General features: G+C 37.5%; 2 protein-coding genes across 5 annotated transcripts in view; one reads left to right on the top strand and one right to left on the bottom strand.

Moving 5' to 3' along the window:
- Positions 1-4056, top strand: part of SLC26A3 (solute carrier family 26 member 3) — a 35066-nt gene extending 31010 nt beyond the window's left edge. For both annotated transcript variants that reach the window (XM_036918966.2, XM_036918967.2), the window contains 3 exons: positions 1624-1766; positions 1873-1938; positions 3655-4056. In XM_036918966.2, coding sequence (XP_036774861.2) covers positions 1624-1766; positions 1873-1938; positions 3655-3678 — 233 coding nt within the window. In that variant the 3' untranslated portion in view covers positions 3679-4056. The remainder of the gene's footprint in view (positions 1-1623; positions 1767-1872; positions 1939-3654) is intronic.
- A 3800-nt stretch (positions 4057-7856) lies between these two features.
- CBLL1 (Cbl proto-oncogene like 1) lies at positions 7857-24788 on the bottom strand. 3 transcript variants are annotated; one of them, XM_057504405.1, is made up of 6 exons: positions 24656-24788; positions 19170-19337; positions 15611-15711; positions 15154-15237; positions 13916-13989; positions 7857-11383 (listed from the first exon to the last, which is right to left on the bottom strand). In XM_057504405.1, exons 1-6 carry the CDS (start codon positions 24702-24704, stop codon positions 10348-10350), a joined length of 1512 nt encoding a protein of 503 aa, XP_057360388.1. In that variant the 5' UTR covers positions 24705-24788; the 3' UTR covers positions 7857-10347. The 3 variants fall into 3 exon arrangements, with proteins under 3 accessions (XP_057360388.1, XP_036774865.2, XP_036774866.2); XM_036918970.2 differs by lacking the exon at positions 24656-24788 and adding an exon at positions 23619-24204; XM_036918971.2 differs by lacking the exon at positions 24656-24788 and adding an exon at positions 22960-23611.
- Between the last annotated feature and the right edge of the window lie 1675 nt (positions 24789-26463).

Genomic DNA, 26463 nt, shown 5'->3' on the forward strand with positions numbered 1-26463 from the left:
AAGGCAGGTATTGGTCTTATTTACCTTATTTCCTCTCTTCCCTAATTCTCAGGGCATGACATTGAGAAAAGACCTCCTGAGCACCTACTATTTGCCAGGCTCTGATCTGGGTGCTGGGGATACAGTCGTAAGACAAGCTCATGACCTCAGGAAGCTTACAGTCTAGTGGGAGAGCCAGATAATAAGCAAACAAAAACATATTTCAGGTAATGGTACATGTTGTGAAGAAAATCAGAATTAAGAGACGTGGAGTGACAGGGGTGGTGCTATTTTATACGGGTGATGAAGGATGTTCAATAATGTGCCATTTGAGTGGACACTGGAGTGAAGCGAGGGAGGCAATCTTGACAGTCCACTGGGGAAAGCACTCTAGGGAGGGGGGCATGAAATTCACATCTTTAATGTTCCCCTCTATCCCTAAAATCCCCAGAAATATTCTAATTTCAAGCCTTCCTTATAATTTAAATTATCCTCTTGATCTGTTGCCTTTTAACCTATTAAACAATTTTACTCCTTCTCCATCATCCCAGATATTTTGAGTGTCTCTTCCTGCTGCCTGGCATCCCTTTCAGCCCTTAACTAAGATCACTGTCTTCCTACCCACTGTGCGCCCCCCCACCTACATCTCAGGTTCTGGGGACCACAGTGCCCTCCTTCTTCCCTCTGAGTCACTGCTAGGTCTTGTCAGCGTTGAAAGCTTGCCTGTGAACAAACTTTCCCACCTCCGTGCTTCCATACCTTCTCTTCCTCCATCTTTCTCCCAATCCTAGGCATTCTTCTCAATGGTATCTGCTTAGGAGTTTCCCCAAGCACCCACTAAGAGGAAACCTTTACCCTGCTTTTTGTGAACTTCCGAGTATGATCTGTACCTTTCTTATTCATTCAACAAAAATGTGAGGACCTATTATGTGTCAGGCATTATTTTAAGAACTAAGAAAATATTAAAGAAAAAAAATCAGATTGTTTCCTGCCTTTATCATTCTATACTTCTCCCTTCATTACTATAGGTGAATAAATATAAATGTTCTATTTTCCTTGTGGGCAAGATTCATGTCTAACTTAGTTTTTGGTCCTTCATATTACCCAGCCAGGGCTTTGCACACAGTAGACATGAAGTAATATTTGGTTGAGTGACCTATTGCAAATGAGTGCTGGCTAGTCCTTTAAGAATGGGATTCCTCAAAGATGACTTGGAGAGGTAATATGGGGTGCCAAGGAAGATGTTTTCTCATGGAAGCCAGCAGCTTTGGGAAAGTGGACTGCAGTAAGTAACTGGTAAATAATAGGTCTGGTGATCCAGAACCACAGCAAATCACTGGTTTGTGAGCATGTGTTCTGTTTTGGTAGGCTCCCTATTTTTAATAATAAGCCTTGCTTGATGCACCAATCATTAACTAGGGAGATTAATTCACCAGGCTAATGCCTAAAGGAAAGTGGACTGATTTTCTTCCAGAAAACACTGCACTAATGGTACACTGGTATTGTACCATTGCAGCCCCCAAACACTTAACCAAACATCCAGAAATGCGCATTTGCAAATGGAAGTTCAAATCCTTGGTCTCAAGGAGAAACCTGTGGCCAATTACCTCTTGTTAACTGATATTCTTTCTTTTCTCTCTTCAGACGATTTCATTGAGAAGCTTGTGCAGTGTGAATTTTTTGATGATGAAGTCAAGGACTCAATATTTTTCTTAACAATCCATGATGCCATTCTGCAAATTTTGATGAAGAAGGATGACAGTACCTCCAAGTTTAATTCCAGTCAGGTACTGGCTCTTTGGTGACTTTCATCCATGCTTCTTAAATTTCCCTTTATTTTTCAGCACTAAAAATAATTGTTCCTAACCCAAAAATCCATTCTGGTTTTCTCAGGGAAAAGATGCAAAATTTGATTTTACCATAAATACAAATGGAGGATTACGTAATCGGGAATGTCAGGTAAGATTCTCCCACAGGTTTATCATTATCTAGACAATGCAACAAAAATCTAAAGGTAGTAAGACCTCTCCCAGCAGGATGCACAGGGCCCAGGACTTGATGGAGCCTCTATGCTTGTCCCTGGAAAGCTGAAGGAAGCAGTGCCAGTCTCAGGGGGACTGGGGAAAACAAACTCAAGACCATTACAAAAAAGGATGGAAAATCACAATGCTAGATCTCTATTACTGCAATATTGAGCGTATAGAGAGAGAACTTATGGTTTCCAAATACTTACAACCAAGATCTCATTCTGGTTTTATAATAATCCACGAGGCAGGAAATGTGCTTCTGTTTTCATTTGCAGATGAATTAGTGAAAAAGTGGAGAAGCTAATACACACTTGACTTCCAGGTACAAGGGAAGTCAAGTCCCTAGCACAGTGCCCAGCAGTGAAAGTTAAGTTCCTTTCCTTCCTTATAGGAAGAGTTGCCAAATCATCATTGAACTGGATAGTTCCATTTCATTGTAAGACATTCACTTCTAGAATATTCAGTCCTTTAAGGGAATGTCCTTAGTTTGGGAAAAACAAACTCACAAATAAGATGGGTATCTGTTGTAGGCCATGTGCATTACATTCATAATTTCAGTCCTTACAACAATGTGCAAAGAAGGTATCTTCATTTCAAATAAAAAAATGAGGAAGGGCTCAGAGAGCTTACAGATTTGCTTAAGCTCACACACCAACATAATGGCAACAAGATCTGAACCAAGATCTGTCTGATGCCAAACGTGCTCTGTTCACCATACCATACCAGCTCTATCCTTCGGTGAGAGACTACTAGAATTGAGGGTCCTGAGATAGAGTCTAATGATTATCTTCGAGTATGGGAAGAGGCTGGTGGCATTTCTCTTATTTGAAGGAGGTTCTAAGAATAACCGAAAGGAATTTAGCTTAGATACAAAGAAGAAATGTATAACGTAAGATAACCCTGGGCCATTACTAGGAATAGGAAATATATATTTCAAACAGGAAAACGTTAGATGAAAAAGCCATTCCAGAAAGTTACATAGGCCTGAGGGGCAAAAGGGCAGCCTTGGAGAGCACCATGATTGTTTTCCACTCACATATGGCTGCTTGCCTGCGCCCCACCTCCCCATAAGGAAACACTAACCAGAAATCCTCCCCTTAGTAGTTGTATTCAAAACTATCATCAAGTTTTAGAGGATAAAGTATAGGAACAAAATTTAAACCTGATGTCTGATTAAAACTTTAGAACCAAATGTGCAACAGAATATAGTTAGCACCATCCTGTACCTGTTTAATTAAAAAAGGAATATTTAACACCAGCATCTTGTATTAGAGGAAGATAAATCAGCAGTCAAATAAAAGCTTAAAGTGGCTGACCAGTACACACAGCCTTGGAGACTGTGAGGCCCCTGAAACAAATATGAAGAAATATATTGCTACAGTACATTGTATTGTTATTTTGATTAAAATAAATTAGACCTTTGAAGGATACTTATATTACATCATACTATCACATGGGGCTATGTTAACAAAGTAGCAATCGAAGGTATTTGATCATTAAGATTCAAGAAAAAACAATTGCTGATAACTCTGATAAATCCTAGCTCCTTAAAGAGATTGAGCACAGACTCTTTTTAAATACAAGATATGACTGTTGATTCAGGATACAACTTAACAAGTCCTTTAAATCAATAACTTTCTTTTTCCAGGTACCAGTTGAAACGAAATTCTAATCAAAATATAATCCAGAAGGATTTTCATCTGACAGTCACATTAAAAAAAAATTCATACTCAGAAAGTTATTGATAAGTTCATACATTGTATGAAGAATATTTTTGACAGAATTATGTTTCAAACTTTGGAACAAGATTGTTCTAGCATGGTATATTTTTCACATATCTAGCATAAAATTATGTAAATACTCTTAATTTTATACCTTGTAGATTTACCAAAGGAAGAAAATTATTTTGTTTATATGTATTTTTATAGCACTAACAGATTTCCAACCAACTCACTATCTTTGTGCATGTTTTGCCGTGTCTTTATACCAATGCTTTGAATCTCGTAACTTATACAGTTCATATTAATATATCCCCATTTAAAAAAATTCACTTGTGGTGTGTATGTGTCTTGTTATATTTCTTGTTAGCTTTCTGAAACATGCTTGCTGTGTGTCCCCTTTAGAGTGCTCTGGCAGGAATCATTTAAACCCCCTCCAATGACACTTCTTTGCCCAAATTTTATGATTATCACTATAGCTTTTGAAAGCATCCAGTCTAGATTTAGATACACTCCTCTTAATGCCCTGTCTATAACTATAACTAGCTTTTGAGGCAAATCCTTTTTATCCCCACCTCTTAGTATGGAAATTGTGTAAACTAATAGAAAACATAAAATGAAAAAGGCAAGAAGGTGAAAAATAAAGAGCCAACATGATGGGTAGCTGATTCTTCCTGGTATTCCTGGAAGGTGAGAAACGACAGGAGAAAGTATGACTCTTTCTTCACTGCTGGTCATTATTTGTAACTCATTGGGGCAGAATAACAGCTCTCAAGCTCAATTTAGCTGGAGAATGGCACTCAGCACACATGCTGTCTTTTTGGCTGGCACTGGTCTTGACACAAATTTGTACTTATTTTACATAATAGTTTGAAATTAATAGCACCAACAGGAAAAGATTCAGTGCTGTTAAACATCAAACCACTTTGTCATGGGAAAAATTGTGCCAACTGATTTCTATCTCACCTCTAAATGTCTATCATCAGTTGCCTTCAGCCTTTATTAGTGTCTTTACTGAAAGGGCTAGTCTGTTTACTTAAAACCCAATTATAGAAAGGTAAAACAAAAAATTTATTTACATAGCTACTCTTAATTAAAAACTAGAATATCAGCACTCTTTGAAGCAACATTTCTTAAACTTTTTGAGCCATGGACACTTTATTGAGCCTCATGCACCCTGTGGACTTTATGTGTTAGGAAAACACACACACACACACACACATACACACACACACACACACACACACACTTTTCCACCTAACTCACTACCTTTGTGCATATGTTTTGCAGTCTATCTTATCTCAAGTCTCTTAATTTATACAGTTCACACTAGTATCTATCTATATACTAATACATCATATATATACTTATATATGATACCCTATGAATATCAGGTTAAAAGCTTTTCCTTTGTTAAGGGCAGGGAGTAGAAACTGAAAACACAAGCCCATTCAATTCATCATTTGGCTTGGAAGTGAGGCAAAAGTCTTATATAGGATTGTCAGTGAAGATTTCATCTTCCCAAGTAAAGGAGCCTTCTGTGCTCTTCTTGCCAACCAAAATAACGTAGCATAGGAACCAGCACGCCAATCACTGCCCTATCACCACCTACTCAACCTTAACATCTTAGAAGGTCACCAACCCTCACCCTTAAATGTTTTTTTCTCCTGGGTCTCTAGATGGATATGCTTTGGGTAATGGTAACATTTGGGGCTGGGCCTCTATTCACCTGCCTCAGGGCAAATATTGGAAGTTGTTTAAGAATCCGATCCCTGATTTAGGAAGAGGTCAGAATCGTGTTTTCCATCTCAGTTAATGCCAACTCCATCCTTCTAGTTATCCAGGCTGAAAAATCTGTCAGGAAATCCTGTTAGACTTTAAATATATCTATCTTTAATATGTATCTAGAAGCAAATCCATTGAATTCTCAAAATAGCTCCCAAAAGGTGGGTACTACGCTTATCCCTATTTGTTAGAAAACCAATATAAATCAAGGCTCAAAGGGGATACATAATTAGTCTAAATTATGCAGTTGCAGGTAGTAAAGCCAGAATTCAGTCTCAACAGTTCAACTCCAGAGCACAGGTTCTCCATCATTAGGAAATATTACCTCACAAAAGAAATTAAAACCTGTCTACAAAATGATCTGGCACAAGGCAAGACTAAACTCAAGAACAATATCCAAATCATTCCACTCCTCTGCTCAGAACCCCACAAGGGCTTCCCATGTCAGTTGAGTCAGTCTTTACCATGGCCTAGGCAGCCCGTGATGCCCCATTCTGTTACCTCTGTCCTCCTCTGCCCTCCTCTTCCTGTTTGTCTCACTCATTCTACTCCAGCCTCCTTGCTCTTCTTCAAATATATCAGGTGCAACCCCCCTGTGAGGCCTTCACAAACCATGTTCGCTGCTTGGAAAGTTCTGCCTCATGTAATCTACATGGTTATCTCCCACCTATTTCAAATCTTTGCTCAAATATCATCTCTTCAACGAGTTCTACCCTGACCACTCTATTTAAGATTGTAAGCCTACCATCACTCATTTATCCTTACTTCTCCTTTATTCCATAGGGTTTTATCATACTTAAACATGTTATACAATTTAGTGTAATGTATTGGTTACCTGAGGACTTGTGCATCCCAAGTGCTTAGAATGTTGTCTGGCACATACGTATGAATGAATAAATCAATGTTTACATCCTACATGGTAGGTGCTCAGTTTATTTGAGTATTGGCTGTGAAAGACTGCCTTTACCATGGTTAACCAGAGAATGGAGCCTATTTAGTCATCAGCTCTGTACCTAAAATTATTAGATATATACACACCAAAGCTCTAACGGCACTTCTCTAGAAATGTTCATGGTGGTAGTGGTCAAGGCAATCTATAGCTTTATTTGCAGCATTTTATTTTTCCCCCGAGTTGTATCACTGTGTAATTCACGTAAGTATGTTTAAAAAAAAGTAAATGTTTTAAAGTAAACCACAGGAAGAAAAGGGAGCAAGATGTTTCAATCTGAAGGCAAAGGGAGAACAACTAAAGGCAAATAGGAGATGGGCTTAAATGCAATATGAAAGCTTCTTACAACTACTTAGAATAGAAATGGGATATTCTGAGGTCAAAGAATAGGTTAACATTTTATAATGCTAGCTTTTCAAAAAGACACAGTCCTGCCCAAGTGTGAGAGCTATAGCCATGCATGACCTGTCATTGTTCATTTCAATCCTGTGACTCTGTAATGCCTCAAAATTCACACTTCGTGAAGTGGGAAAAATTTAACTTTAAGGTGTTTGAGAATTCTCCCTTAACACATTTCCCCTCTATGAAAAACTGAAGGAGCACAGAAGAAAATAAAAAATGTTTGAAAATCCCAATGTTTTTACTAGTATCATTATCAAGTAGTTTAATTGGCTTACTTCTATTTCCCCTTTAAGGCTAGTGTAACCAGTATTGCTTTAAGTATGCATATATTATAGTAAGTAAATCCTGCGTGGTTTCTAGGCCACAACTGAACAGATTACAGATATAAATCAGTGAAGAAAAATAAATCCACTTCTGAATATTTTATGTTTCAGTAGGATATGTCAAATTTCAATTAACATCAGTATAACAACTGAGGGCTAATGTATTAATTAGAATAGTACGTTTTTGTTTTAGGTACTTGTCAGTTTTTTCCATGTACTTATTATAATATAGGACTTCTTCAAAAATTCTGAGATAGGACTACAGGGCTTTTCCAAAAAGATGTATGACAGATACTCTTCTAGTATGTTAGTCAGAACAAAGCCTAAAGCAGCTCTGCATACTTCATAAAGTTACTTGTGAGTTTAAAAGTCTGTTCAAATAGCTTTTCAGTTTATATTTCAGAAGTATCTAGTTAGTATTTATACAGTAATTTTGAGCAAATGGTTATTGCAGAACAAAATGTATAGTTTCACATGGTCTTTGGAACTGTATTTCCCCCAAATACTCTGCACAAGCATGCCAGTGAAGGAATGTTAACATTCAACTTTCTGGTTTTAATCTCCAAGAAAAAAGAAATCTAATTTTACTGTAAAAATCATACCAACGTAAACACAGAAAATTCTGCATCATCCCAAACGTATCAGCATCAGGTAAAAATTCATATAGGCAAAATAGTATTTATGCTTCCATTTTATTGTTTTTAAGAATTAAACTGCCACCTCAGTAGTCTTAAGAGCAATATAATGAAACATACATACATTTAATTTAGACTTATGTCCATCATAGCTTCAAAGGCTTCCCTGAAATAAGGCTGGGGTTCACATCTTTTTCCTTAAGGAAAGAAAACACTAAAACAGTAATTTTGTTATCCTTCTACCCACCCACCCTCATTCAAACAACAACTGGATGAATTCAAATCTAACACCATTTTAAAATTTTGTCTGCTACAACACATTCATCTGATCTGCCTCTCCCTGTGTAATATATTTTTTAAACCTAACAGAAATCATTTTTTTAAAAAGCCTATGAGAATTCTCTTAAACATTTGGAATTTCATCATACTAATTTTTTGCCCAATGGGTAGACTAAGTGGTTTCATACCGCATTCAACTCTAGTGAATTTCAATAAAAACAGAAGAGCTCCTCATAAATAGCTGAGAAGCTCTCAAGTGAATTTGGCTATTTTCTTATTATATGAAACAAATAGTAGTATTGGATTTTGAGTAAAAATATTTTAAGAGCTCCTAAATAGGAGCATGAAGGGAATCAAGTTTACACCCGTCCAAGTACCTACAGTAATATGACAGAAGCTGTCACCAGGACCATTTCACACTTTTTCACTCCCATGCTTCCAATAACAAGAATTTCTCATTATTCTCACTAGAAATATTGCATGAACACTAGACTCTCAAATTGCTAGGTATGGAAAAATCACTTCAGAAAAAGTGTATTAGTTATTTTCGACTGGTCAAGGTTGAAATGGTCATTTTTATCATTTCTAACTTCACCTGTAAGTTCATAGATGACTCTGCATCTGATTATCCAAGATGAGAAACTGTTTTGCCTATCTATACCTGACAGAATTAAATGGCAAATATGTAATCAGTTCACCCTCTGTCAAAAAGAAATATTCTAAATTTATACACTACAAACTACTTAATAAATGATATCTGCATACTACACATTTCATGTTTATATTATGCACCATTTTAGTTAGGGGGGAGGAAATACTTCACAGGGGTTTTTTCAAAGGATATATAGTAATATCCTAAGAATGTTGATTTACACATATGAGTTCTGTATAAACTGCAAGTGGTCATCTTAGCTGGACTGTAACAAGCCCCTATAATGCAAAAGCTGACTCTAAAGGCACCTTATAAAGCACTGAAATTCACAACTTAATCATTACTTTTCTCTTCTCCAATACAAAATCATCTGGTCTTCTTCACTGTTGACTCCATGTTAAAATGTTTCAAGTTTTAGACTACTCAATCAATAAAAGGAATAGAAAATAAAGGTGGTTAAATTTCAAGTTAAAGAAAAATACTGATTACACAGTAATGAAACCTGAACAATGCCGAGTTTGTGATTACAAGAATGTCCTTCATTAGTACAGTATTCAAATTCCTCCATGGCATTCAAATCGGAGTTTAAAACCCAATAAACAAGAACCCCCTTAAGCACAGGATCAAACTCTACCATGAAATGAGGAATTCTATAAAGCCTATTCAGCCCTAAATATTTAAAGACAGTGAGCAGAGTAGCACACACTTCATCTAAATAACACCATTTAAACTGTTCTATAAAATAATGTTACTTAAGATAATAAGTACGGTGCATCATGTGATTCTAACCATTCAGTAAAAAGCATTCATGAATAATAGCATCCCCCAACAGCTTGGATCAATTACTGTAGAATCAATTACTCTGATCATATCTTTCCAAATAATTAATAATGCTTTCCCATATTGCAAACATAAATGTATCTTAGTATTGGAATTCCAATGTATTTTGGTGCTCCTGAGGCTGCCTAGAAATGTAAAGCCATCCAAGTGAAGTACATTGCATACTTAATATACCTCAAAATTTCAGTGCCTAAAATGTGAAATAATTTTCTATCATTTAACAGTCTGCCTTACAGTAAATTCTAGATTTTTACTTTTAGGATTTTATTGTAACTTTGGGAAATTAGTGGTAAAATATAGGAGTTTAAAAAACAGTATGTGGCTGCACTTAAATTCACATAAAAATAGCATTGTTACAACAATAATGAAATTTAATCCTTCTACACAGGTTAACAAAATGTATCACAAGAAAAACTAAACATTGGGTTTAACAAAAGCAATTCTTAAAGTGGAACAATGAAAAATCTTTTCCAAATTTTTTACAAATGGTTGCCTCTGGGTCAATTCACCACACTAAGGGAACAAAACTGTTAAAATAATAGCTGTGCTCAACAGAGCCACTTATCTGCACTACAGTATAGTACTTGAAATCAATCCTAAGGTCAAGATTTAAAACCATTTCAAGAAACAAGACCCTAAGTGTTTTATAGCCACCCCACTAAGGGGTAACTTTCCTTCCCCAGTCAAAGCTTAATTAAAAGATTGACTATACATAAGTTTTTTTTTCCTCATTGTATCTTCAGTTCAAAATACTATCCTCATTGGTAATACGGTCTGTATCTTGTCTGATCTGGATGATGTGGTCCAGGAAGTGGGGTCTGAGAAGGTGGACCCTGCATTCGTGGAGGCGGCGGCGGCCCTCTTGGTGCAGGCCATATGCCAGGGCTCATTCCCCCTGGTTGTGTAAAAGGAGGGCTCAGAGTTCCTTGATCTTCAGTGAACTGGGGTAAAGAGTTAGGATTGTAATGGTGAGGAGGGGGTGCAGTTACAGGTGGACCACCATGCTGAGGTGGGGGAGGTCCTGGAGGAGGATGATTCATGTAAGGTGGCAACTGGGCAATAATATGTCCAGGGGGCGGGGTTATTGGTGGTGGAGCAGAGGTCATTGGTGGAGGTGGAGCTTGGCTATACACCAAGTGAGGAGTACCTGCGGCCTGGGGAGGATGTGGCATTGGATGGCTTATGGGTGGAGGAGGAGGTGGGGGGGGTGCATAATGTTGCTGTGGAGGCATAATATGATGAGGGTGCGACACCACGGGTTGGCCCTGATATTCGGGATGATGGTGAGCAGGTGCTGGGGCAGGAGGTGGTGGTTCTCTAGCACCTGAATTTGAGTCATCCTGAATAGGGACGGTTATTAAATTGCTGTGTTTTCTTGTTGAAATACGAAAGGTTTCCTGACTGACCGAACGAGGTGGAGGTGGAGCCATAGACAATTCTGCTGGAGGAGCACGAATTTCCTCATGTGGCTGATTATAGTGCTCATGTGGCACATGCTGCAAAGGAGGTGGTGGCATCATGATGTGCTGCTTTGGTGGAATATGGCTCATATGGTGCTTGTCTGGCGGCATTATAAAACGATCAGGGATTTCAGCTGGTGGTGGGGCAATAGGAGGATGAACATTCTCAAGTGAAGCACGGGTAACAGGTTTTCCAGCTCTCATATGGCGGTGGTTGATATGAGCCTGTAAGTCTCTCTGAGACAAGTATGTTCTCTTGCACCCTTGAACAATGCTACACATGAAGAGAGAACCACGTGTACACTGTTCAATTCGCTGCACAGGATCACTACAGCTAAATTAGAAGGGCAAAAAGAATTTTGATTTACTAAAAACAGACTATAAAAAAAACAATTGTTTGAAAGACACATCTGTTTTTAAAATTTGTAATGGAAAATATTGCAAAAACTCACAATTAAAAGTTATAGTAGTTACTATAAGTGAACCTCTAACCTTTTCCTCTTTGTTGTGTTAGCTACTAAGCATCAGGTTTTCTTTCACCCTCAAAACCCTTAATATAAGAAAAAATTTAAAGTGTCCATCAAATAGAGTATGTTTTCATTTTTATTCCATTTCTACCTTAGTGTTCTCAAGACCTACAATTGATCTGATTTTCTCGAACAATTCAATGCTTTGTAGAAAAATCCAGGAAGAACAAACCGAAAGATCTGTCACAATCATAGAATTCAAATTTGTATAGTATTTATTGAGGAACTAATTCTAAGTAGAAGACACTCAATGACTAAAAAATGAAGAAGATCCTCCTAATCATCAGGGTTCTTAACTTTAAACAAACAATTTATAAACTCAAACCCTATCAAGAGTCCTGAAAGGAAGAGATCTTTCTGTTACTACTAAAAAGTACTACACACTCTAACCTTTCTAAAATCTAAGCACTAAATTTAACTCTGTATTTTCTTACTGAGTTAGAGTCCAGATTCTAACTCTTCTTCATTCACCAATATTTAATCCACTCTTGCCTTTAGTTTTCTTGATACAGTGGAAGGAAGACTGAGCTAGGAATCAAAACTGGAATCTAGTTTGGCTCCGTAATCTTGGAGAAGTCAATGAATCTTTTTGTTTTTTCACCTGTAAAACAGAGCTAAAATATCTATTCCACCTATCTCATAACTCATACTGTTTTTACTTTGCCCTACTGAAGAGTACCTTTAACATATGCCAATGAAAGTGACAGTATTTAATCACTATCATAGTTAATCAACTATACTTAATCAATTACTCATAGTTAAATAGTGTATACATATAGACAGAAGTTATTATCATTAAATATGTATGTCAGGTCATCTGAGATTATATTAAATGGCTCTGTGTTCTTGATTATGAGTCGTGTCTACATTTTCATCTTCGCTGTTAAGACTGGCACTCCTTGATACCAACAGGCTTTCCTTTAGTAGCCACCTGGCACACTTCTCATTTTTTGCTTCGAATTTTAAGCTCAGAAGTATCTCCAGTGTTAACAGAGTATGAGGCACTTTCTTTTGGGTGATGCTTAAAAGCAGTAGCAGAACATATACATTGACTTAGGCTGCTTTTTTTCACTTCCTGATCTCAGTTTGCTAATCCTAATAGGCTTATGTTCTAAAACAATGAAGTGCTTGCTGGAGTTACATTTAATACCTTGAAACTAAATTCCCTTTTAAATATTAACATATACAAAAAAGGAAACCTTTTAATATCTTCCTCATAATATTTCATAACATCTAAAATCCTTTATCCCAATGAAATAATCAAATTTACTATAGAAAGTTAATGTATACCATGTTGGAAAATTAGACATTAGCAAAAATTAAGCAAACAAGTAAAATACTTTTAATTTCATAACTCCTCTGAATTATAATTCTAGGGAGGAAATATTCTTTAAAGCCTCACTACAGATTTTATAATCTGTTACTGTAAAGGACTAATAAAAATATGCCAAGAGAATCAGTTATTGGTTTATTAATGAATCTTCCCTTCTCTCCAGTGATGCCAATCTTCCTAGATCATAAAAGAAATCATCCCTTACGACTGTCCATAGCTTTGTTACCAGCCAATACGACAAAACTTGGGATAGACAGCTTTGCCATAAGGTTATAAGGAATCTAGGAAGCCTACAGTTGTTCTAAGGAAGTTTCTCTCAAAGCCTTCTCAAACTTTCTATACTGATATAAAAATTCCTAGTTTATCCTGGATTCTTCAAGACCATCCCAAAATGGATCAGTATCAACCATTACCTCTAGATCTTCATACCTGCTTTAAGTCTATGCATGATGGTGTTCTAAGATATACTCAAGACATAATAGATCTGAAGGTAATAAATAAGAGCTTATATTTACATAATACTACTATGCTAGGTACTGTATACACATTAACTCATTCTAAAAATAACTCATGGAGGTAGATACTATTATTAGCTCCATTTTAGAGGTGAAGAAACAGCCTATACCATACAGCTTATATATAAATGGCAAAACAGGAATTTGAGCCCAGGAATTCTAATTCTGGAGTCTTTGCTTTCAGTCACTATGTGATACTATATCTCCAATGTCCCATCAAAAGAGAAAAAATCTATTTTTGGTTTATAACATTAATTTTATGATGGTAAATATATTCTGTCATTTTGGCCAATTTGAACTGACTGATAATAGTTACTTAGTGCTATCTTAAGGAGAAGGCTAAGGCCAACTCTGAGCTCACAGAGGAACATTAGCCATGTTTATACATCTGATATCCTTTCACTGGTTTCCATCATACCCTGACCTTTAACCTAGGTTATAAATCATTATATCACAAACTTCATTATTTAAAAATGTAATAATAATCTTACCCTGGACACATCTTATCTCCTTTTTTTTCATGTAGAATAGCACAGTCATAGCAAAAAACATGCTTGCATGGAATCTGTAAACAGAGACATACTACAGTTAAGCACACCAGAACAACTTAAAATATTTCCATAAAAAAAAAGTAACCAAATGTAATAACCACAATGTTGCTCATGTGAAACCTTTATTAGATTGTTTATCAGTGATACCTTAATAAAAAATAAAATAAAATAAATGACAGTAACCACAGTAACCTGGAAGAGAAGGCATTTGAGAATTGTTTGTTAAAATGGACATTTATTAAGTACTAAATATAGAAAAGCAATAGTTAACCCTTGTTCAGTCACAAAGCCCTCTGAGAACGGAGTAAAAACTTTGGCCCTTTCTCCCATAATGCACATTTGCTTACATTTTTTGGAGGTATAAACCTTATGAATTTCATGATGGTTGTTACAGATTAAAAGCTCCTGCAGAAGAATACTATAGCCATGTTTTATATTACTCTGCCCCTCCTGAAACTATTCGAAAGCAGTAAAATAACAAATACCTCCAACATTTAATGTAAGTAGCATTTTTTCCTGACTGTTAAGTTAATGAATTTCAACAAATCTAAAAATAAATCAGAAAGATACAGTAAAATGGTGCCGGACCATTTAAAAACTCACAGCCCTATTACTTAGCTATGTTATACAGCAAAGCAACAGTGTATAGTCCATGCTCTCTAGCATCACAGATATATTATTGAATTCAGGTTTTTTTCAAATGCAAATGTAAAACTACCTTTTTTTTTAAGGGAGGATATGTCAAAATTACTATAAAATTAGGGGTAGAATTGTAAATGTTTTTAATGATTAGGACTCAACTGTCAGAAATTACAAATACTATTAATTCAATTTTATATTAAAAATTATAGCCTTCAGAAATGAGTAATTTGTTTATCCTGTTAAACAAAAAAACTTTTTCCTTAATAAACCACTAATGTAAACTAACAGGGATCAAACAATCCAAAGAAATTATTTCGTTTTCAGTTTCCTTAATTAATATTTTACAAGCAATTCAAGAATTTGTCAAGATCATTAAATGCATTATTATCTCAAAATTTCCCTTAGCTATTTCATACTTAAAATGTCACAAACTTGGTCATTAAACAATGATAAACCTATCTACTTCAATTTCAGGATCCTACCTCTATGCAAATATTCATACTTACAAAACGAGAAGTTACTTTACTTATACTTACCATTCGCCCATAGATTTTAATAGGCAGTCCACATTTGTCACAGAAGTGAACTGGTGTGTCATCCTTCTCACCTAAGATGTTTATCTGTTGAAATAACATAATCACAATTTTCTTTTCAAGCATTTTTTAGAATTATATCTATAATTTACACAAATTTATTAGTATTTTTTAAAGTTGTTAGAACAACTAGAAATAAAAGTTTCTTGGTATAATCACCATGTGTTCCACACTATTATTAGTTATGCCATTTTTTTTCTTAAATAGTGTTTATGGTTATTGGTTTTACTTTACTTTACCGAAAATAACTTCAAATTATTTTTGAAAACAGTGGAAATTGATTTGTGTATGCTGTAAGGCATAGCTATAATGAGTTTGTACCATTCTTCATGTTTTCTGAATTATTCTAAAAAATATTATTTTATTGTTCTAATTGAGTTTTTAAAATTTTTAGTTATACCTGAAAGTCCCAAAAAAGATGTCCAGGGAATCTTCGCTGATTTCCAAACAGTTCACCCCCTTTACAGTCATACCGTTCTTCTTCATTATAATCAAATCCCTCTGAGAAAACAAAGTGTTAATTTATTAACCTTTTAATCTTCAATTGCACTTTGGAAGTACATATACATGGCAAAATAGACCCATTCACAGAAAAGCCCATCTGATGCCTTTCACAGCTCTTCTAAGAACAAAATCATCAAGGGTAGTTTAAAACATCCCTTTTAGAAATTATCTTGGTGATCATCTAGTCCAACTCTCTTGCTTATTTTACCTTATAATTGAAGACTACTGCAGTTTGGAGACCCACGAAGTAATACACAGAAGATTGGTGGCAGAGCCAGGAAAAGACATCACATATCTTCACTTCCATCCAAGTGCTCTTTTTAATTCACTAGACCATCTCTAGTATAAAACTTTATTACCATCATCACACTTACACAAACTTTTAAGATTCTAGTCACCATTTACTCTATCTACAAAAATGGTATCATGATGCAAGAGGCTGCCAAAAGAATATAATGAAAACAAAGAATTCTGCAGATTTCTTTATGACCTAGTAAATTAGGTATCCCCTTTTTCAGCCTTAAACTGGGCCTGATTTTAAAAACAACTTATTTGCACTTCGTCCTTTCAATTAAAACCTCTCCCTGATTGCAAGGCACTACAGCACAGAAAAGACAAGTAATGACTATAGCATCTTACTATGCTGATAGACAGTGACTGCAACGCAGGGTGAGGACTTGATAATATGGGTGAATGTTAAAACCACAATGTTTTTCATGTGAAACCTTCATAAGATTGTATATCAATGATACTTTAATAAAAATAAATAAACCATTCCCCATTGAATTAAAAAAAAACCTCTCCCTGATTAATCAACCAAACAGCTGAAGTCACAAGCTGTTCTACAAGTATCCTCCCTTACACTGAATGTATCAATACCAACAAACTTTTAAGAAAAAATGAAGATCAAATGGGCTCAATTTCTCTGACTCAATTAAAAAGTTGTTGGTAATCCTCCCATCTCATACAAAAGAACAGAAAACCAATGAACAGTCTGATGGGGATTCTAGGTAGAATCCAATTACATAAAGTAAAGCTGAAAAGACATATCTGTGCTTCCAAGATGCCAGACTTCTCACAACTCCTTTGACCCTAGAACTGGTAAGCAGAGTAGCCAAAGCACACAAGTTTTAACTTTAGCCCCATGCTAAACTACAGTGACTGTATATGGATGGATGGATGGACATGTGCATGAGCGCACCTACACGTGTACACACACAGTAATGCAAAAACGTTTTGAAGCTGATACAGACACTCCAGTGTGCTATCTAGTTACTCCAAAATAAGTGTTCAAAGAATGTTCTTATCTTGTAAGTTACAAATGAGTGACCACAGGTTCTTCTATGGCCCATTTATACCTTATATAAAGGCTGATGTCATCTAAAACATCAGACAAAGAAAATCAATTTTTCTTGTTTATCTACAACTCAGAAAATTAATGAGAACAACCAAAGAAATGAGGAGCACATCATCATTTTTTAGAGTAGTTCAACCCATATTCCCACCATTAAACTATATATGTTTGTACATTTACCATACCAGCACCCAAACTCCTTATTTTGATCAATGCTTGGGGGGAAGAAAATCAATTATCATTTTTTACCCTAAATAGGTGAATTTAAAGTATTAAAAAATTATCTTCAGCCTCAGCTTGTTTATTAAGAGAGAGATTGGTATAAGCAGTTTCCTCTAGAAGAGGGTGTGGGCTTGGGAGAAGGGGAGAACTGAGAGAAAAAGGGTTGAAGGAAGACTTTACCTTTTCTGCATGGTTTGGATTATTATGAGAATTTACTTGTACATTACTGTGTAATTTAAAAAAATTATTTGAAAATGAGGAGGCCAAAGGGGAGGACCCTAGTTTATATAGTAGAGCAACAGCCCTAAGTTGCTACTACCATGATTAATAACATTTGATGTCAAATATACTTGTTTACTAGAGGAGAGATACCCTACAATAAAAGGAACTATAAGGTATAATTAAAAGTTTGATTCTAAAAAAAGAAATGAATTGCTAGAAAAGAGTATCTAGAAATAGACACACATACTTCTAGAATTTTAATATATGATAATGGTGGGGTTCCTACAGCAAAGAATATTCAATGATTGGGACAGCTAGCTGTTTCAGAAGAATAGTAAAAATAAAGCCAACCAGACCCCACTTTTGAAAAAAAAATAACTAAGTACATATCCATAAATATTCCAAAGCAGGGTCAGCAAACTTTTTCTGTAAAAGGCCAGATAAGTAAACATTTTAGGCTGAGTAGACCATAGTCTCTTGCAGTCACTCAACCATGCCATTATAGTGTGAAAGCAGACATAAATAATACTTAAGTGAATGGGTATGGCTGGGTTCCAATGAAGCTTTACTTAGAAAAACAGGGCCAGACTTGGCGCATGGGCCATAGTTTGCTGAACCTGTACTAAGGGGTAAGATGGAAAATATTTTATACTTATGGACTAGAGGAAAGGCATTTCTAAGAATGTCATAAACAGAAAAGATGGTGTATCTGACTACATAGAATCTTCAAGCTTCAATCAACAAAATCTCATATATAAAATTCAAAAGATAAATGGGACTATACAAAACATATAACAAGGGGCCAATTTTACTACTTTACAAAGAACTCACAAAAATTAAAAAGACAGCCAAACAGGAAAAAAAATGGGAAAAGGGTTTGAATGGGTAGATCCTATGAGAAAAAAATGACTGATACTATGAAAAGATACATGACCTCCCTCCTAATTAAAGAAATGCCTATCACAACAAAAATTTTAAATGGTTAATAATCCCAATATCGGTGTGTGGGAGTATAAACTGATGTACATTTTTTGAAGAGACATTTGACAATATCTGCTAAATTCTGAAATGCACAGTATCCATCAAGTTCTAAAGTGACCAAATTTATACAAAGTATACATATTAGCTGTATGTATAAGGATACTTACTGCAACATTCATTTTAACAGCAGAAAAATTAGTGAAATTGACAAAAAAATGAGGTACAACCAAAAATGAAATACTGATTTTCTTAAATGAGGTACATCTGTGCATCTGATAAGGTACATCTGATAAGGCAAAATGCCAAATCCATCTAACATGAAAAAAGGGCAGTTATACATAAAAAATTAACAATAAAAAAGTAACAAATTATTTTGGAGTGGAAGGATTGTGGGGGTAGAGGGACAAATTTTCCTTTTAATATAAGCTTTCTGCAATATTGTTTAGTTATTTTTTAAACAATAGGTAGTGTTACTTTCAACAACAAAACTAAACCAAAAATATTAATAAAGGGAGAAAAGCGTACAACATGCCAAAATAAGAAGCCAAATTAAAAAAAACTGAAAAATGGAGAGTATGTAAGATAAAGAGGTCACTCTAAGTAAGATCACATGGATTATTTGGTGGAATCAGATACAACAAAAAGACTTTGGACCCTGTTATTTAAAACAAATTACCTTCATCACCAGGTGCAGCCTTTGCAGGCATCCTGTTTATAGTCCTTGGAGTTCGAGGTGCAGTTTTGGCTTTGTTCCCTTGTTTGGAGATGAGCTTTATAGGAATTCGTCTTCGAACATCAAGACCACCCAATGATCCAGAACTATTAGTGCCTTGTAACTCATTGTCTATGTTAGGAAAAAAAGTTGTAATTTCTTTTAATTTCCTTTCTTTTAACTATTCTGCTACAAATATTAAAGCAACATAACATTGTCAAGGTTGACTATCTGGGTTCTGATTTTAAATATTTTGTTATGTAAGTTTTAGTACTAATTTTCTCTATTTTGGTTAACCCTTAATGCTTTTTGAGACACAGAACCCTTTAAAAAGTTGACAAGTTACAGAACCTCTCCCTAGTGGACAATAAAATTTTCTATGATTCCAGAGGGGCTCACAGAAACAAAAAGCCCTTCATGAACCCAAGGCAAGAACCTCTGTCTTTAAGTAACTATTAAAGATTCTTTAAAGACAGAAAAGAATAGTAAGAGGGAGAATAAAGAGAAAAAAACCAAAATCATCCCCATTTCCATAAAGCACTCAAAGTAGGCACTCATTAATTTAATAAACAATCTATATAAGGACAATCAATAAAAGTGGAAGCACAAAGCTAAGAATGACAGCAGCAAAATTACATAAATAATACATTTGAAAATGAAGTGAGTTTTAAGGAAGGTGATTATTCCTTCAAGTGTAAAATAGTTTTTCTAAAAAGCATTCAGGAACATAGTAAAATTATCACACCATTTAGTAGTACAAACACACAATAACATATTTGTGCCATCACATTTCTAGATATACATGTGACTGCTATTCTTAGCATTATAACTGGAAAAGTATAGTTTAAGAGGATATGAAGTTTCTGAATTTCCAACTGGGTCTAAACAGACACTTTCTAAGTTCCTGCTTATTATTAGCTATGAAATAGATTAACTCATATCCCATGACTAATAGGAGCATTATTTGAACTAACATCCATTTGAAGCTTAAAAGTCTCCTTTTTTCAAGTTTATGACAAGATATTACAATACAGAAAATATTTACCTTTACCTACGAAAGACAAAGAGAAATGCCCTAAAATAGGAAATGCAAATAATTTTTTAAAACAGCGTTTTAAACATGACAGGTTACTACTGAACAAGGCTGTGCCACTGCCCTGCAGGAGATAGTACAAATAGAAATTAGTAGCTGAACTGCCTTCATTAAACTCTGTAAAGCCAAATTTACTAGTACTAGTTAGTAGTACTCTAGTACAAGTGACCCACAAGGTTACTGATTATAGACACATGTTAGGTTCACATGGGTTTGTACCCTTTCTGAACAGTATGTAAAACAAATTTCAAAATGGATCCTTACTAATTAAATATTTTTCAGTCTACTTTCTACTGTTACTTTTTTAACAGCTAACCCTCAAAAAAAAATTCATGGGAAAGTTATATGAATAACTAAAATCTTGATTTAGGATAAATCCAACTTGATCAACTTTCAACACTTCATTCAATGTATTAACAAGCTGAACAATGTTATTTCATCTACTTTCACTGTAGTTGCACATGTAAAACTACCTACAAGCAATGTAATGGCCAAAACACAGATATGACGGAATGGATTATTTTTTTGCTCAGAGAGTATTCCTCATTTTCCAATAAACTAAAAAAGCAATTTGTTGTGGACAATTAACAGTTTAAGGCTGTCCTTCAGACATTATAAGGACTCTTAATGGTTTTACCTTGGTGAATGATCAAAATACCAACACATCATGACAAGTCCTGTTCACACCCTGAACACGAGATCAGGGCCACTGCTTGCTTTTAGCCTACCACCACCTTCAAGGGTCTGCTGCCCCTTAATATCTCATCACCTGCCTCACAGATTCCAAGTTCATAAACAACATAACGGCATTTAATATCATTATGGATTTGCTTGTGTTTTTTTTTTAATTAAAATAAGAGCATACAAGACAATTTCCTTTTACATATGCCAACTAAACACACAAAGCCCATAACAACAGAAGTCCTTGGATATTACAAAGGAAGTACGAACTAACAATGTAACTGGCCATTTAAGATGAATCCACTTTTAAAAGGAGTAACATTTTTACATTACAGTATTTAAAAAGATTTAGAATTATATCTTGAATTAAGGGAACCAAGAAATATCTTCCAAAATCTAGGTTTACAGTTACAACTAAGTGCTAATTCTTAGAATACCCAAAGAATTAATCAGGTGTTACCTGGGAGCTTCTTGTAACTTTTTGGCAAAATTCTATCAGACCACCACAGGACAGCCTTCATTTTGTTTGACTTTTTCAGCATGATCATAATATTGGTCATTTTTGCATAATATTTGAGAATTTCGTCAGTTTTCCCCAAGCTCAAATGAGAAAGAGTTTGCTGACATTTAATGTTTGCTGCTCTAACATTAAGATCCCAGAGTTTCAAATCTATATAACTCCCAGAGTTCTTTAGAGTCCTGGTTCTAAGCCTTCTGCTTTTCTGTATTCCCTTTCCTTAAGTGATCTCATCTACCCTCACTCCTTTCTAAGTATCAGCTATGTAGTACTAATTCCCAATACATATTTTTCAGCCCAGATCTTTCCTCTGATCTCCACCTGTATGTCTCAATACACATCTTATACTTAACAATCCAAAATCTTATGCTCAGATTCCCAAGTCTCACCTCTGTCCCTTAAACAAATGTTTTTCTCTCCCAAGTTTTCCCCAACTCAGTAATGCACACTACCTAGCCGCTCAAACCAGAAACCTAGACATCTCTCCTTTCTCTCTCATACCTGCGAACCAATCCATCACTGCGTATTTGAATGCTACCACCATATTTATTCAATCTGCCCACTCCCCTTTTCACTAACCCAACTCACCTTTACTATGCCAAGCCTCTTTTCTGGTCTACCGCAATCACCTCCTAAATTGTCTATTTTCTATTTTTCTTGCCTGCCTCTCTTACAGTATTTGCCATAGGACAACCTATAATATTTTAAAAAGAGATTATATTCCTTCTCTAGTTCTGTTTAATGGTTTTATACTGCACCTAAAATAAAATCCAAATCTTTATGATGGTCTTCAAAGTCTTGCGTGACCTGACTTTGTCTTCCTTTCCAATCTCATCTTAGAGCTCTCTCCCCGTTAACTGAGCTGCAGCAGACTGGTCTTCTCTAAGTTCCTTATCTCAGGGTCTTTGTACTTGCTGCAAATGCCTTCCTTCTGATTCAGTCCATGGCTGGATTCTTCTCATCCATCAGATCTCAGCTTGTAAATGTTACCTTTCCAGAAAGACCTTCCCTGACCACTCACTCTCTCTGAGACTGCCTCCTCCTATTAGTCTTTACCACAGCACCCGCTTATTTTCTTCAAAGCACTCACCATAATCTGTAAACATTTAGGCTTTTTAAAAAACTTGCTTATTTTGTCTTCCCCAATAGAATGTAATCTCCGTGAGGACCCAGGGACTCTGTCTTGTTTACCATGCCATCACTCCATCTCCAAGCCTACAGATATTTGGCATATATTATATATAATATGTTGACTAGCAGTCACTACATATATATAAATATATAATTAAGTAGACATTTGATGATTGAGGACATCTTAACCAGAACTTCATACAAAACCTTTTTTCCCTACTTGTGATATGGTTGATCTGAGCACTAACTCCAGGTGCACCCATCCAATATCCAAAACCACAAGGAAGCAAAAACCAAAACAACACCATAACAAAAAGTGGGGCCATTCTTACTTGGTGAAAGGGATGAGAATACTTGACTTTAAACTCTTCTTTGTAAATGTCCCCAAATGATGAGTAAGGACCACAGCCGAAGCACGCGGCATGCTTTGGGCTCAGGTGTAATCCTGCTCAGGGTATGACTCCGAAAACCATATCCAACTCCTTTCTCCCACCTCTAGTCCATGAAGGACCAGAGAGACAATAGCGAGAAGCAGTGACCACCGCAGCACCCGCCCAAAGCCGACAGAGACAGCACTAAGTCTCCAACCCTCTGTCCCACAGCGACTCCCAGTGTAATGAAGCTTCCCCGACTCCGAGATGGGAATCTACCCGCCAGTCCCCACAACGTAGGGCAGAGCACCCGGGAGGAGGAAACAAACAGCCGGCGCGCTCTCCTCCCCACGCGGCCCGCGCCGCCCGGCTCGGAGCTCAGCAAAGTCAGAGAGGCAGCGGCTGTTGCCGGCATCCAGGCTGTAGGTACCTCACCGGACGGTAGGCCAAGAGGCAGCAGGCCCTTGCCGGGCACGGGGAGGGGTCTGTGAGATTTCTTTCTCACCGCCACATCCCAGTGCTGTGGGGTGAGCGTAACCCCTCTATGCCCGCTGGGCAGCCAGTCCCAGGCCGGCCAAGGGGGCATGGTACCGAGACCCCCACTGCCTCCGCCTCCTTACCAGTGTGATCCATGATTCGGCTCGCAGGGCACAGTGGGAGCGGAAGTCAACCGCGCCGGAGTCGCAGGGAGCGCGTGCGCGCTACCTTCCGGGGCCCGGGAGGCGGATGTGCGAACAGGTCGCCCTGGTTTTGGCCTCCGAAGGCTTTCTTCAGTCGCGTCCACTGGCCAACTCCGGTGAGGGAGTCAGGCATAGTTTGCGCAGAGGGAGAAAGAGCGGATACGTGAAGAGCTTCCTTGTCGAGGCTGCTAAGGCTTTTCCTCACTTGCTTCAAGAGAAAGTAGCCTTTAACTGTGGAAGGGAGACCGACTGGAACGGGGTAGGGGGAGAGCGGTAGTAACCGGCGGAATAAGCTCGCGGCAGGTGAGGCGGCTTCCTGCTCCCGCGCGGGGTTGCCTTCTGGAACTTGTAGTGCGCCAGCGCTCTGGAGCCAGCTAGGCCCACTGCGCAGGCTCGGCGGTTGAGCTGCCCACCCCCACCCCCACCCCGGCGGGCGGAGTAACGGTTTGGAATCCCCCAGAGTGCGTGAGCCGCTGTCTCCTCCCCCCGGTCCCGGCAGGGTAAACACGCGCGCTCCGGAAGGCGTCCTCCGGTGGGAGGTTGCCCTGGGGATGGTGGAGCTGTGTGGAACTCCCAGCTAGAGAGTAAGGCCCTCTGCTTACTGTCTAAATTTCGCCTTGTCGTGACGAGCTACATAGACCCACGCAGAGCCGAGCTGTTGCATGCTCCCGTTCCCAGCTCTGAAGTTTCTAACAGTTGAAACACATCTATAATGCTTGACTAGCACTTACTTTCTAAAGAAGATGCTGGTGGCTCTAGGAACCCCCTAGCCCCTAAGGACCGGCCGCCGTGCCAGGTGGAGGGCGCGTGCGGCACGGCCGCCTCTCACTCGGGACCGGCGCCAGTGAGGTGCAGGGCGGAGCTGAAGGAAGGGGCTAGACGCGGAGCGAGGGGGAGAGCGTTAGGGCTGGCCGGAAGCGAGAGGTGAAGAAGGAAGGCCTCAAATGAGGAAGAGAGAGTGACCACAACGGGCGTACCTAGTTCCAGTTCCTGCTCCCAGGGCTTTGTGGCTGCTGCGGCTTTCATCTTCTCCAGCCAAAACAAAAGGAGAGCGCTGGAGGGTGATGCCTGAGGACCTCGGCGCAGTCTCCACCTGGCCGACTTGGTTGATTTGTGTCTGCTCCCTTCTCCAACCCTTTGCACTGGGTGCTCTCCGATGAGTAGAGAGGAGCACAATTTGTGGAAAACACAAGCTTGGGGCCCAAGGGATTTGAGTTCTATTCTGGTCGTCCCTCGGTGACGACATCATTACCTTGGGTTATTCACGCTTTCAGTGCCAGAGTTCCTACATCAGTAACAGTTTGTTTTATTAGCCTCTTAAAGAAATGTTTTCATGGGTTCTGAATTCCGAACAAAGTTTGTCCAGCAATGTGATGTATCCGCGGAGTGACAGAGTAACAGCTTTGAATATGTTGCTCGATACTGTGTGCGTTCTGTGTTATTTGACTGTAGCTGCAGCTTTATAAACAAGTTTTTTGTTACATTCACAGCTAAGGGCAGTTGTGAATCAAAGTTATCCCAGCTTCTGTTAAAATGTAAATTCCTGTGTCACTGAGTGGTTTTCAAAATGCTTTTCATTTGCTGGGCTTGTTTTTGTTCTGGAGGCTGGGGGAAGCTTACCCTTTCTTTCATACCTCCCAATTTCACTAAATATGGTGCTGATAGGATTAGGCGTTTTCCACCAATTTGGGGTATAGAAAAGGTGGTTTTCACCAACGAAGTTGTTCTTTTTATTTTTTGTCATATTTAGCCCGTCATACTGAGACAGGGACCATGGGTGTAGTCAGAGTAGGGTGAGTGCCTCCAGAAAACGCAAGGCAGGATGTAACTACATACAAGGAGAAACCCCCTACCAAAACTGTGTGTTAAACATTAAGCTCAAGTCATTCTTTAGTGAGATCAGTTAATATTCCCCAGATAAAAGCATGTTTTTATTATGCTACTTTTGTAATCACGTGTAAGATTCACTTTAAAATGCTAAAAGGCCCAGGCCTATATGCTGTCTTTCCTCCTTCAGACCTGATGAGGTGATTTGCAATCTGGGCAATTAATAATGACAGCCGTAAACAACATAGTAAAAGAATTCCATCTTAAAAATAAGATTGCATTTTAACACCCAGGAAGTTAAGAAGTAGCATTCTTAACTTACTCTTTAGCAAACAGACAATAGCTCAGCCCACCTTGGGGTCTGGGCAGGCAGTCTTGTTTGATATGCTCCCAGACCAAGATGCCAATGATGGTATCTCAGAGAGAAATCAGAGCAGTAAATTTATGTTAAGTTAATTTTAAATATTCAGGAACCACTTAACAAGTCCACACCCCTAAGCCCTTTATCATGTTCCCAAAAATCCTCAACTGCCTATTAATCCCCTAGACAACACACCACCCTAGGCTCTCTTGGAGCTCTATCCTCTTACTTTATCTCTAAATAAAAACTTCTCCCTGGCTCTCCTACCTTGAGTGTTTGCTAAGTTCATTCTTTGACTCCTCAAACAAGAACCCCGGCATCATACTTTGTATTATGAAAATCCAGATTAACAATAATGATACTGCAAACAATATATCTGATAAGGGGCTGAGCTCCAAAATACATAAAGACGTCATACAACTCAACACCAAAAAAGCAAATAATCTGATTAAAACATGGCAGCGGACCTGGTAGACATTTTTCCAAAGGAAACATACAGATAGCCAACGAGACACATGAAAAGGTGCTCAACATCACTAATCAGCAGGGAAATGCAAATCAAAACTGCAACGAGATATCACCATGCCAAACAGAATG

This window comes from Manis pentadactyla, chromosome 7 (assembly GCF_030020395.1).
Source record: "Manis pentadactyla isolate mManPen7 chromosome 7, mManPen7.hap1, whole genome shotgun sequence".
NCBI classification, from domain to species: Eukaryota; Metazoa; Chordata; class Mammalia; order Pholidota; family Manidae; genus Manis; species Manis pentadactyla.

Coding starts and splice junctions, on each gene's coding strand:
- CBLL1 (XM_057504405.1), bottom strand. CDS start 24,704: ATGAAAGCCGCAGCAGCCACAAAGCCCTGGGAGCAGGAACTGGAACTA. Junction 19,338..24,655: donor GGAGCAGGAACTGGAACTAG/GTACGCCCGTTG, acceptor TTCCTAACATAG/ACAATGAGTTACAAGGCACT. Junction 11,384..13,915: donor GGAGATAAGATGTGTCCAGG/GTAAGATTATTA, acceptor CTTCTAATTTAG/CTGTAGTGATCCTGTGCAGC.